Source organism: Enhydra lutris, unplaced genomic scaffold (assembly GCF_002288905.1).
Source record: "Enhydra lutris kenyoni isolate GAN:26980312 unplaced genomic scaffold, ASM228890v2 scaffoldscaffold2, whole genome shotgun sequence".
Taxonomy (NCBI): domain Eukaryota; kingdom Metazoa; phylum Chordata; class Mammalia; order Carnivora; family Mustelidae; genus Enhydra; species Enhydra lutris.
In genome coordinates, this window is record NW_019154086.1 from 39,892,652 (window position 1) to 39,906,971 (window position 14,320).

At 37.7% G+C, this 14,320-nt stretch overlaps 1 protein-coding gene across 1 annotated transcript in view; it reads right to left on the reverse strand.

Annotated features, from left to right (window-relative positions):
- Positions 1-722: 722 nt before the first annotated feature.
- LOC111147955 (carboxypeptidase B1) overlaps positions 723-14,320 on the reverse strand; it is a 34,472-nt gene continuing 20,874 nt past the window's right edge. The window contains exons 10-11 of the mRNA XM_022504253.1: positions 2,900-2,984; positions 723-1,094 (exon numbers count right to left, since the gene is read on the reverse strand). Of these exons, the coding sequence (XP_022359961.1) occupies positions 907-1,094; positions 2,900-2,984 (273 nt within the window). The 3' untranslated portion in view covers positions 723-906. The remainder of the gene's footprint in view (positions 1,095-2,899; positions 2,985-14,320) is intronic.

Genomic DNA, 14,320 nt, shown 5'->3' on the forward strand with positions numbered 1-14,320 from the left:
GTCATTTGCAACTGAATGTTTTCCATGGCTTCCCATTATTCTTAGACCAATGTTCCAAACCCTTAAGCTCTAAGCTTTGCTTAATAGTCCCTCCTTCCCTCCTCAGCCCCAGTACATGCCCTTCTTCCCTCTGGCTTTCTTCCTAAGGTTTCTGCATCTTCACAGGGCTTGGAAGGGGCACGCTCTTCATCCAGATCATTGTGATTCTTTCTTCAGGTTCCAGGATTCTCTGAGAGAGCCTTCTCTTCCACATCAGGGAGGTAGACCGAGTATATGTTCTTTTTATGTAATTTGTCTAGCACTTACTTGCTTAATGTAAATTAAATAATGAATTACTAAATAATTTGTGAAATATCTAATTATTTATTTCATGTCTGTCTTCCCGAATGTTCATTGAAGGCAAGAACGGTCTTTCTTTTTCATTGTTCTGTCTCTAATTGCTTAACAAAGTGTTTGACATGTAGTCAACAGTTCATAAAATAAATGAGCTGAGAAGAAAGCTAAAGCAAGATGGGGTCTTTTCCCCTGAATTTCCCTGTATATATCTTCTTCCTCATAAGCCCCCATTATAACCATACATCTCTAGACTCTGCCAGTGTTGGCAAATACCCTGAGGACTTTAACTCCTATATAGTTGATCCACATCATTACCTGTGGATGACTTGCTTAGTCACTGGTTCACATCATTTTTTTTCCCCAAAGAAGTAGACAGTCTGTCAGGTTTCTAATTATAATGATTCCTTTTTATTATGATCATTATTAAAAGATCCAAGTAGTTTATAATAGACTAGAGGATTAAAAGAAAGATTGGGATCTAGAAAATATCCAGGCAGACAAAAATAAGAATTCAGGATAGGAAAGAGACAAAGAGTGAGCACTTTGAAATAAGGCTGTCATTATTTTCTGCTAGTACAGATGTCTCAGGACATATCTGGCAAGGTACTTGATGGCCAGCATCGTCTCCTCACAGGTTGGCCGAATCTGGGATTCAGGGAGGGCAAAGCCATATCTGCCTTTGTCCCGGAGTTCAAAGGTAAAGGAATATTTGATACCTTGGTCATAAGCCCAGTCATCAGAGCCCCCAGCAGCAGGATCTGAAATATGCAAAGAGCAGAAAAAAACAAACAAACCCCAAAAAACTTTAAATCCAGGAAGGAAATAAAAAAAAAAAAAAGAAGAAAACCAGCTTTCTTTTATAGTTAAAACTGTTTCACTGGGCAAAATATTATAGGTGGGCCAATTTTCTGGAAAACTGGATTATAAAAGATACGGGGGGCTGTTTTAAAAAATCAGTCCAATCTTAACCTCTAAGCCTAATTAGTGGGAATGATGTATTTCATATCCCAGGAAGTATGTAATTTATAATAAAATATAAACTTCTCACTGTGCTTGTATGCTTTGGTAAACTATATCATATATAATTTGTTTACAAAATAGAGATAATTTCTTAGGAAAGAATGTTTGTTTCCTAGGAAAATATGGAGAGCCACATGATGACTGATGATAGGAGAGGGCTCCAAACCCCAAGGAAACAGTGCTGACTGATGAAATCAGAGCATCTTGAGGGCAAGGCTGGGCCTTTGTTTGTGTTTCCTCAGGGCCTAGCAGATGGTCTGGCCGAGGTTAGCATTAGGCCGAGGTTCAGTTCTTCATTTGGTAGCAGTTACCAAGTCACTGCCTTGTAGATTTTGTATCTCTTCAGTCACTAGGTCATTTGTTCGTTCATTCATTAATTCATTATTTCATCTCTTTATTCAGTCAACAGCCGTACAGGCCATGGGCTCTCCTCTGGAGATGCCAGCATAAAGGAAAGACGTGACTTAATGCCCTTCAAGCGTTTACAGTATGAGAAAAGAACCCTCACTGAACTACTCTGCATAAAACATATAAGAAGTTCACAGTATATGAATAGATGGGCTACTTCTGTTAGAACCCCCTTTGGAAAACACTGTACCCCGTATGATTCAAAGCAGGTTAAAAAAGGATAAGACTATAGAAAACTGTATTTTACATAAAACAAAACAAAACAGAACTCAGGACTGGAGCCTCTCCAGCTGCATGGAGGGCCCTGTGATGACAGGACTGGGTCTTCTCCCTTGTATTTCTAGTCCTTTCAGATCTGGGGCAAAAAGAAATCATGCAAAGGCAAAGGAAAATATAAGTAGAAATTTAAAACAGGGCCTGCAGGATGTGCCTTCCCAGTGAAATTTAAACTCCGCAGCATCTAAGTGAAATCTGGGGTCTAGCCCCTCTCTAACTTTCTTGCTGTGTGTCTCTTGCCACTTGCTCCAACACACTGAGTGACTGGTCAGAGGGGCTGACATCTACCACTGGAAAGTGGCTTGAGCCTGAATCAGCCCTTGCGTCTGCAATCTGTTTAGTCAGGAAAACACTCCTTCTTATACTTTCTTCAGCAATTGTCCTTCCAGGTAAAGCGGCTGTGTCATTATCCTGGACAGTCATCCATGATGCTGTGGAATGGGCTGGTTGGTGCTGGAGTGTGCTCTTTCCTTGTGCATCCTCTGTCATAACATCTAGCACCCTATATTTAGTTTTCCTGCTGCCCTACTGTAGATTTTTTGAAGACTGTGCTAGTTCCCCAACTTCTCTTTCTCCTTTTCTCTTGCCTTCCCTCCATCCTCCTTTCCTTTCTTTCCTAGCACCTAGTGAGCACCTGGCACATAGCAGTGGCTGCTTGATGGATGTTTACCGGGCGCAACTGTTTTCTTGAGTTGGAGGGGATACTTTTTCTGAACAGAAAACTGATGACATGTATAAAAAATTCACTGTCAGGCAAAAGCCACATGCTTTAAATGATCTGAAAGGAAAGGGTCTGGGAACCATTTGTTGCCTTTTTAGGCATGTGGTCTCTTTGCATAGTTCTGAAGCCAAGACTCACAGATTGTTGTAGCTCCTGGGCCATATGTGTACTTGGTGCCATGCAGGGTGGCAAGTTCTTTTATGGTGGCTTTAGCCAGGGCATTCTGCAAAAGAACCAGCAGCAGTTCATGAGTAAATAAATAAAAGCACACACTGACAAACAGATAAACATCTATACATTATTTTTAAGACATTGAAGAAGTATAAGACACAATTTGAGTTAGTTTTAATCCTGCTCAGTGTCCATCCAATTTTTCTTGCTAAGCTGATTATATGATCCGAGTAATTCTTGTGAAAATATGTCTTCCCTAATGCCCTCTCCAGGCACTCACTCTGAGCTTCCCTTTGAATGTGTGTCATATTGTGGCAATACCATTTACTGGCCTCTGAGTTTTCAGTGACTTTTTCTGTCTTTTATCTCCATGTCTTCAGGGCCCTCGCCAAGGCTTACCACTTGGTGGTTGTCCAGGAACTATTTGTTGGAACTCTGAAGATCATTAGCATATTACCCTCTTATTTGAGCATTAGGTCTTTAAATTCATTGTAAATAATTGTTGCAGTAAAGTATGGGTCCTAGCAGTAACTTCTGTTTTAGTCAGAGGACAATCTTTTACTTTTTTTTTTTTTTAAAGATTTTATTTATTTATTTGACAGACATCCCAAGCAGGCAGAGAGGCAGTCAGAGAGAGAGGAAGGGAAGCAGGCTCCCCGCTGAGCCGAGAGCCCAGTGTGGGTAGGGGTGTGGGGGAGGTGCTGGATCCCAGAACCCTGGGATTATGACCTGAGCTGAAGGCAGAGGCTTTAACCCACTGAGCCACCCAGGTGCCCCGACTTTCTTTTCTTTTTTATTTATATAGAACTTAGTGTATCTTTTTTCCCAGGTATTCTTCCTTAGGCTTGTTAAACATTTTGTTTTTTTAAACCTTAGTTTAGGCTAGAGAAATGAGACTATAGCAATCTGTAACTGTCTCAGATATCACATTCATTGATTTAGTAAAATGTCAGTGTTTATTAAGAATTAGGTTATGTGTTGGGGCGCCTGGGTGGCTCAATGGGTTGAAGCCTCTGCCTTCGGCTCAGGTCATGATCCCGGGTCCTGGGATCGAGCCCCGTATCGGGCTCTCTGCTTGGTAGGGAGCCTGCTTCCTCCTCTCTCTCTGCCTGCCTCTCTGCCTACTTGTGATCTCTCTCTCTGTCAAATAAATAAATAAAAATCTAATAAAAAAAAAGAATTAGGTTATGTGTAAGGATTAGTTTGGCAAATCTATATTGTCTCTGGAGCTTGTAAGAGAAAAGCAGGAGACAAGAAGGTCTTTGTGGTTGTACAAAGAGGTTGTCTACCTAATACAGGTAAACAAAAATCAAACACATACAAAATAACCCCCAACAAAACAAAACATAAACTACCTGGAAATGTGGCAAGTTATAAAGCCAGGACAGGATAGAATTATATGAGCTGGGGCAGGAGCATTAAAAATTACACATATGAATGATGGGATACTTAATACAGTGTTCACTGCCAACACTGGAACATTGGCAGTTCCAGGGATCAGGGTGGCTCCATCTTGGGAGATTTTTAGACTGAAGAATTAGACAACATCTACTCTATTTCAAAATGAAGAACATTTGAATTCCAGAATTTAAAAAAAAGCAGCAAGTATTAGCTTATGTGTATTTTTGTTTTTTAAGAAGTGGCTTCATTTTCTCAAAAGACCCATTGCTTTTCTGCCTCAGTGCCCCCCAACTCTTCAAGGGCAAGGGCTCTGTGCCCCCAGCCTCCCTGTGCTGTAAACTTCCCAGCATCCACTGACATACTGCATATTTAAATGAAATCACTCAAAAAGTAAGGCTTGACTTGGCTGTCTTGGGAATACAGATTTGAAAATCTGATTGTTTACTACAGGAGAATTAGCCATAATTCATTTTGGTTATGAAACTAGCTATATTTCATATTTTGGCATCATAATTATGTCTTGTACATATGCTTGGAAAGCAGTGAGGTTGGTAATGAAATCAAAATACTCCTCGTTTTACAAAGTAGCAGCTTCCCTTAGTCCTTGTTATAATATGAAAACCAGTTTAGTAGTGTCCTATGTCAGACTGACAAGGGCATGTCTATAAAATTTCAAAGTTCCAGCTCCCAAATTGTTAGTGCTGCACCAACTGAGTGATAAATTAGAAAATTTAAAAAGAATTATAAAACATAATTCATGATTATCTGGTCTGGTCCACTGAAATGGTATAATCTGTTTCTTGGAACTAATTTATTCTCAGAGCTTTGAAACACTAACTTGAAAATTTTAGGGTTTTACTTCCCTTTTTTCCAATCTGGTAAACTAATACATGTTTTCTTTTACTGCATAGGATCTTTACTGTTGTGATCTAAATGTATAGTTCCTGTTGTTTAATCTTGTTCTAACCAACACACTAGAGCTAAGTCTTCTCTTTACCCTTTAGTATAGGGCCTATTGCAGATTGAAATGAGAATAATTAACAGTTGCACAGTGCTCAGAATAGATATAAAATCATCATGTGGAAATGTGAAATGTGGTGAGGTGCTAATATTTTTGGTAAGTAAATAGTACATTTTCTACTATTCTACAATTTCTTTAACTTGCCATTCATCTGAGGACACCTGTAGTTATTTTTCTGTAAGGCAGAACCTTTAATTCTAAAGAACTCTGATTCCTTTGCTAGTTACCATTCTGAGGCTTTTCATCTGTTCTGGTTTCCCCCCTCCCCATTTAAGTCTTGAATTATTACTTCTAGTTAGAAATACAATTCTAATAAGTTCCGGGGACCTAAGGTAAAGCGTTATGACTATGATTAGCAGTACTGTACTATATACTTGAAGGTTGCTTTGAGAGTAGAGCTTTAATGTTGTCACCATTACAAAACAACAAAACAGCAACAACAAAATGATAGTTACGTGAGATAAAGGACATGTTACTAATGTGGTGAACATTTCCCTATATCTGTGTGCATCAACTCATCACATTGTACCCCTTAAACTCACACAGTGTTTTAAGTCAATTATAGCTCAATAAAGCTGAGAAAAAAGTAGTGTGATTCTGTAGGATTAGTTCTAAACATGAAGTTACGAAGACTAGAGAAGATTTAAAATAAGAAGATCATTGAAGTTATCCATTAACTTCAAGTTTCAACTTCAAAAAACTTCAAGTCTCTTAATATGTTTATTGATATGATGTAATATATGAGTTATATGACAAAACTGAAGGGGCCTACTTGTGATCTGTTACCTCATTTGACTTACCAATTTTTATCATTTTAGTCATAACTACTGTTAGGACCACACAAAAATGTTCAGTTTGCCTTTCCTCAAAGTGAGAATTACGTGTTTTCTAAGACTTCCTAGGCATCTTCTGGAAGAAGTTGTTCTGCCTTTGGCACTGACCAAAATATTTAAGATTGATATTAGTTTAAAAAGGATGTTAACATGTTGCTGTCACTGGTGCACATTGCAGGAACATTTAGTTTGTGTCCGCCTTTGCTTTCCTTGTTCTCAGTTGCTCTGTCCTCTTGATGTCTACCTCATCACTCATCTTCTGAGTGTCATTTCATCACCACATCTTTCAGTGGCTTTCTCACCTCTTGAAGTCCCAACTTCCTTTCTTAGCCTAAAGGGTGTGAGGTAGCCCCTCCTTTCTCTTTCAGTCTGCGTCACTTGCTGTGCACTCCGTGTTCCTTTGGAGCTAGGTTTCCCTGAACTTCTTCCCCATACACTTCTTCTTGACTCTCCTTACCTCCCTCACTTTGGATATCCTTCTCCCTTTGTTGGAATCCTCTTCTCGTCTTTGTTCACTTGGAGAACTACTGTTGTTTGTCCACATTCAGTTTTAGTGTCATCTTGTTAGTGAAGCTGCCCCTGAATCTCTTAGGGAGCAACGATTCCCCCTCCTTTGTGAAGGCTAATACCACTATCAGAGTTCCTGTCACTGTGTTGTATAATGAGTTGTTTTTGCATCTATTTTGCATCACCTCCCAGGTGAGCTCCTTATAGGAAGGGATTCTTGGCTATTTATTTTATATTCTCAACAGATTGTGTAGCATCTAGCACATGGTTGGTTGATTGAGTCTTATCCTAGGGCTGGGGCATTACAGATGAGCCCGATTTGGGTGCATGTGCAGGACACTGAGCCCTGTAAAGGCTGTGACATATGTGAGTGGAGATAGGGGATGTTTGTGGGGAGGGCATAGTACCATGTAGTGATGGTTGATGGGTTGCCACATTTACACAATGACTTCTGCTGTGGATTTTAGTTATTTCCATTAATTTTTTAAAAAATGAAGTCTGTGGACCCTTTCTCTCTGCCCCTCTGAGGCCAAGAGACAAAAAAAAAAAAAAAAAAAATCAGAACAGACATTAATTGACCAAAATATCATATTTTAAATTCCAATGATCATAACAAAAATCCCTGGAATCAGTGTGGGTCTTTTCTTTTGAAGATACTTTCACAAATGTTACTCATTTATCTTTCTAACACTATCTGTCCACATTTCATCAGCATAGAATTTTCTCGCAGAATGGAATGCCACGTGGGGCAGCATGCTCAGTGGGAATGTTCCAACCAAGCTGGGTGACTGACCCCAGCCAGGAATGGTAAAAGAGAGATAATTCCTGTATTTGCTAAAACGTTAGAGTGGTAACTCCTTTCCCTTGTACATTTCTGTAAAAAGGGACTAAGACAGCTGACGAAAGATCCGCAGAAGCAATAGCACATCAGAAAGTGTGATCCACATCTTGAAACTCCAATTAAAGACACTTTCTTTACAACCTGTCATTTGAGGGACATCTTACATCCTTGCTCAATGGGTTCAAAATAAGAACTAACATTTACATAAAACCTTAGACTTTACAAAGAGCTCTTGATAAGAGCTAGATATTTTTATCCCCATTTTACGGATAAAAGAACTGAAACTCAGAGAGGATAAAAGAACTTTCCCAAGGGCATGCAGCCCCATAAGTGGCTGACTTGAGCTAGGTTCTTCTTGCTTTAAATTCTGTGCTCTTTTTCACTTCTCCTTGTGGCCTTCGAATACTTCAAAAGAAGTGTTGCTGGAGCTGGTTTTACCAATTGTAAAGAACAGAAGGAAGCTAAATATAAATCAGCCTCAGAGAAAACTTTGCTTTCAGTCAAGGCCAAACATGGCCAGCCTTTATTAATCCTTAGATATGAGTTTCCTACCATGTCTTATGCATGTTCTCTTTTGTCACCTGTTTTCTTAAAAAGAGGCCTTGGTCATAGAGCAAAAGACAGAGAGAGTCTAAAATGTCACGTCTAACTCAAAGCCCAAGAGACAAAAGACCAACTAGTGTAATGTTTCCCAGGCTCTGAGCTCCAGGAGGCTGGTAAGATGAATAAGGCGAAGGTGTTCTTTTCCACTGACCTGCCTTCCCAGGTAACATGTGATCAGGAAGCCCCTGTCTCATGGCTGTGCTCATGGTCCTCATTGCAAGCCAGTGTCATGGGAGGTGGGGGCTGCCTCTTCTAATCTTCCACTGGTCCGTTATTACAGTACAAGAAAACAAAAGTTCCAAACTGACTATGGGTATAAACCAGTTCGAAGGAAATTTTCCCCAGAACTTTGTTTCTAACTTGAAGTTCTGAGTTTAATTATTCCTCTGGGCGAATACATGTGATAATGAAAGCATCAAAATAATCTTTAACTGCGGTTTCCTTCCTTCTGTTCTGTGATAATGGGTAACGTACACCAAGGGACCAATGAGGAATTTAACTTTTATAATTTTGATGCTAGAGGAGAAATCCGCAAGGCCTACAAGCAAGCGCTGAGGAGAAAGCCTTTGGGATTTGAAAAAACAAATATGTTTCTGAGAAAAACAGGAGGGTAAACAAGCACAGGCTCTGGTTGCAAAGCCTGAGATCAGAGAAAGGCAAGGAGTTAGCGAAAGGCTTGGCTTGGGAGAGCAAGGCCTGCCCATCTTGGCAGAGCCCCTGGGGAGTGTGGGAATGCTTTCACTGATGTAAAGCAATTTTTTTCTTTGGCTGATCTGCCTGCATATTTTTAAGCTCTTTAAAATTCAAGGAAAATGTGAAACGTGAGTTAGCTGAAGTTGCAAAGTCTAGAGCATGTGTGTGTATGTGTGTGTGTGTGTGTGTGTGTGTGTGTGTGTGTGTGTGTGTAGGTGGTACTTCTTCCAAATAAATATTAAAAAATACATGTTGTATAATGGGAATGTACTGGGTTTCTGGCACTTCAGATTTGCAGAACACTGTAAGCTGTTTGCGAGGAGGGTGAAAGCCAGGGGACTTTAGCCAGGAATGTGATTCTGTTCTTATCTTAGCTTAAAGCAGGGTTTCTCAACCTTGGCGTTCCTGACATGTGTGCTGGAGATTTCTTTGTTGTGGGGGCTGTCCTGTGCATTGTAGAATGTTTATCAGCATCCTCTGGCCTCTACCCACTAGATGCCTATAGTACTCCCACAGTTAAAACCAAAAATGTCTCCCCAACATTGCCAAATGTCTCCTACGAGGTAGGGGAGGGGACAGAATTAGCTTGAAAGAAATCAGATAAAAGACATAATTCTGGTAAACATGAATGTATTTTGGAGAAAGAATTAAAAAGAAAGACAACTCGTTTTGAAGGTTCTCTGAATGCCTGTCTTTTTTGCTGATGATAGTACAAGTGTCTCTTAAATACTGCTACTAGGTCAGTGCTGCTAAAATATCCCTCTACTAGCAGAGTTGCCAATCTTTGCCAAAAATACAGCATACCCAGTTAAATGTAAATTTCAGATTGACAGTGAATACTTTTTCAGTATAAATCTGTAATATTTGGACAATACTTAGACTATTATTATATTGTTTATCTGAAATTCACATCTAACTGGGAACCCTGTATTTGACTCGGCAATCCTATTTACCAAGTTACTGGCTCTAGGGCCTGCTGTGACACAGGACTCATTGTGACATTTAAGTCTCTTGGGTAATGTCATTACCTCACTTTCCCTCTTCCTTCACAAGAACACTGGAAACAGGTTGATCTTTCTTCTCTCCCCATTTTTCAAACCTATTGCTGGCCATTTGTTGGCTCTTTTCTCTGCCTAAAATGCACTCTTCTGTCCTTTGTCGCCCAAATCCTGCCCATCCTTCAAGACCCAGAATAAATGGGGTTTTTCTCCTCTCTATAACCTTCATTGACCAGCCTCATTACATACTACCATTTTCCTGCCCTAAATTCCTATTACTGTGCTTAGTTTGAAACTCCAAATTTTGTACTTCTCTTGTATGGTTTCTGATATATGAGTCTTACCATTTCAGTAAGATCCTACATTCTTAATAGCAAAAAACATGTTTTATGCTGAGTATTTAATAGGTACTCAGTGAAATTTCTGATAATTGTCTGATGAACTCTGTTCTGACCAGGCCTCTGTAAGAATATCTTAACAGGCCAAGAAGTCTCTTAAAATGTATAGTGATAAATCAACAACAGTTTCTCTAATTAAATTCTGCAGTTGTCATTTGATTTTTTTTAATATTATAAGTGAAATTTAAAAATTCTGAGAAGATAACGGATGTGGATATTTCGTGCCTCAGGTCCTGTCTTCCTTAGGTTCTGGTAGCCTGTTTGACGGAGGGGTTATGGCCTTGTTATTGTTATTAGGCAGGGACATGGGGACAGCTGTGATAGGGTGTGCACATGGCCCTGCAATTATCCACCTTCTGATCACAACATTTGTTCCCTCTGATTTTTATGTTTATCTCTATTCATGGTCTTGCTTTATGCTCAGTACTTGGGTGGAACAGTAGATTTCTATCTTGGTGGCTGATTAACTCACATTTTAATTAAGAGGGAGGTTCCACTGTACTGGAAGGTGTTAGAGTTTAGAAGTGGATTCTTATCTTTTGGTCAAGTTTAATAATTTTTCAGAAAGATTGTCATTTTTCTCCTGGTTAGTGAATATATGCCCTTGAAAGCATAGGACCAGAATCATAAAGACTGGGTCCTGGGAATTTAGGTGTCCCAGCTGACCACTGCAAATCCTTAGCAATGTCCAGGGACAGAGGTAATAAGGTATTTATGGGATGAAAGACTATTTGATGAGTGTTCTGTAAAACAGCTACATGGGGTACCAACATAGAACATGGCCAAATGTGTGAACAAATATGTGTGGGTATCTTTGGAAATTGGGTCAGTCTAGGAGATTCTTCAGGATCCAATAAGTCTAGGCCCAAGGCTGCCTGTTTTACTGTATTGGCTTAGCCAAGCCTTCATTGCTTCAGCTGGAAAATGAGAAAGCAGAACCAGAGAAATTCCAAGATTTCCAGCTGTAAAGTTCTGTGCTTTTAATGAAGACATGTGGTGTCAGATGTATGCCCTGGATCAGCACCTTTGTGGAGTTCATATCAACTTCCAGTTTGGTCAGTGTGGGGAATGGGTCAAGATACTTGGTTGACCAGTTATTATTTTGCATTCCTGCTTTTGGACTTAGAAATGGTATTATGATAAATAATAATAATAAGTAACAGTGACACGTATGCCTTTTTGGGGTAGGTAGGCAGACCAAAGATTTGGAGCTTCTTCCATGCTCAATAAATGCAAAGATATGGATAGGTTTGGGAACATTTTCAGTTAAGTCTTCTTAATAAAAAGAGAATTACTCTGACAATAAAGAGGTCATACAATTCAATATTTCATTATCCTTCAGAATTTTGAAAATGTAAAGTATATTATTCTCGTGGATCTTAAAGCTTCCTTTAAAGATAGTGATAGCTTCATATTGAAGAAGTTAACACTGAGGAACTGGAAGGTGTATGAAGCCATTGGAAACTCACAGTATACTTTGTATTTTTTCTTTAAATAATATAGTATGTGTAAAAGCAGTTAGCAAACTGAAAAGCATTATATATGTAAGGTATTTTTATGATCTCTCATTCTTTTTACTGATCTGCTGTAGAGATATTTTTGGTAGCTTTCTTTGTAATCCATGCTGTCACTTCTATTCTTTTACCTCATTGGTCTTTTGCATTCTCATCTCTGCCTTTCTTCACTCTGAAGGTTGTCTCATGATGTGAATAATCAGGCAATCTACATGTAAGATCTTTCAGAAATGAAGACACATGCATTTTCATCATGACTCAGATATCAGAGATTTCTGTGTATATCCTAAATTTGGGCTGAGAATGTTACTAGAAGTACAGAATAATTTCCTTTTGTTTGGAGTCATAGTCTCCTTGAAGCATTTTTTTTTTGTTACAGATATAATCTTACAAATTTTATAAGTGTAAAGATAAATAAGAATCATATCTATGTCCATACACTGAATTCTAGGTAAGACAATACTTTAAGAAATTCTGAGTTATCCATAATGTGGTGTGCCAAGAAGGCATCTTATAAATCTTTTCCTACCTTTAGTTTTCTACAGCAGGGTCACATTTTTCTAGCTGAAAATTCATATAGAAGCATTAGATTTGCATGGAACATTTATCACGCCCAGATCAAGACTTTTACTTTTTTTCTTAATATTCTCATTGCAAATAAAAACCATGAAAAAGCCAATATTTTTCTTTATGAGAGGTTCAAATTCTCATTTGGCTATATATATATAATATATATATTATATATATACACACACACGTATATATAAATATATATGTGTATATATATATACATATATAAAAATATATGTATACACACATATATTTATACTCATTAACACTACAGTTATGAGTTCTAGCAAAATGTGCTTAGGAAGTAAGTGAATTGGAGTTATGCAAAATAAGAAGAAGATTGAAAGGATCTCTAGTTTTTCAAAAGGTTTAAGTTGCTTTGGGGTGCCGAACTAAATTCAGATTCCCAATGAATTGACTAATCAAATTAACATTCATTTAAATATTTCTTCTAAGATGCTAGGCAAAAGATTAATCATAGAAAAAAATTATTAGAAATTAAAATAACTTTAAAATTAATTAATGTGATATAAGTGCAATTAAATTTTATAGTTTAGCCACCTCTCTTATCATGCTTGGAAAGTATAAGAAGTAGCATGTACTTCTTGAATTTATTAGTTTTGTGAATACATAATTAAACTTCCAAGATAAGATTATTTTATGGTTTGTGTTTTTGTTGAGAATAGATTATGAATATTTTATTGTGATATAATTCTGTTTATTCCACTTTGTTAATTAGAATTAACTTATTCCCCAAGTAGGAAAAGGTATTGAAACTTTGTGAAACAGCTCATTTCCAGAGAACACTTTGTTTTTCTGTAAGAATTTGTCTTTTAGAATTTGTGTTTAAAACTAGCTATATTAAGCAAACTGGATATATTATTGTTACACTTAATATGGTTTTTAATTTTAGTTTTAATATTTTACTTATTAACTCATTAGTACTTAGTTATTATGGCTTTGTCTTTTTCTTTTCTGATGTGGTACAGTTTAAATATTCACATGAATAAAGCAAACAACATAGCTCCACCTTCTCTCCTCTGGGACTGAAATCTGGGATTGAAATGAGGAGCTGACCACACCCATCTCTGGGATAGCAGGACTGTGAGCACCCACTGGGAACATTTAACAGATGGAACATAACTGGAAAACTGAAATAGTTAAAGGTTCCAACTGATGATGTTTTCCTTTGTTTTTGTTTTTTTTTTGGCCCTGGATAAGGAAAATGGGAAGCTTTATGAAAATAACATTATTATTATTATTATTGTCATTTTTAATGAGGAGGACCTGGCCAACTATAAGCTATCAATTTTCTAAGAGGCTAAATTATTTTTCTGTTTTAGTCGTCTCAAAATATTTATAGCATTACATGTTTTATTTGGTTTCGGAAGGACTAAAAGTACAAAACAACAGTTTCCAGTTGTTAAAGTTACTGGGTCTTCAAATTTATGCATTTAGGTAAGCCAAATATCTATGTCATTGTCTAAGTGGAGCACTTTTTTTTTTTTTTTGGCATAACTCAAATGCTTTAAATCTTACACTTATTCTTTTAGATCACTGGTCCCAACTTCTGGCAGCCAGATGTTTCATAAATTAGGAAAAAAATATTGTGTGAAGGGTTCAAAACTTCTGGTTTAAAAAAATTATGCATTGGTATGTGATATTTTGATATGTGATATTTGTTAATGTGAGTGTTATAAAACTCTTATTTAACTTTTCATGTGGTTGTATCATGATTCTGTAACAAGATTGCTAGTTTTTTGAGTCATGGATACTTAAATTTTTTTACATTGCTTCCTGTATCTAGTAAGGATCCAGTCATACCATTTGTTCATTGATTGCTTTATTTCTGTGTCTCACCTAATCAAATAGTGAAATAATTTTAGGATCTTATCCTAATATCCTAATTAGGATCTCATCCTAATCCTTATCCTTAACCAAATGTGCCAGGTTCCTAATGACATCTGCCATGCTTCTGCCTATGTCAAATCCAGCTCAAGGCAACTTGA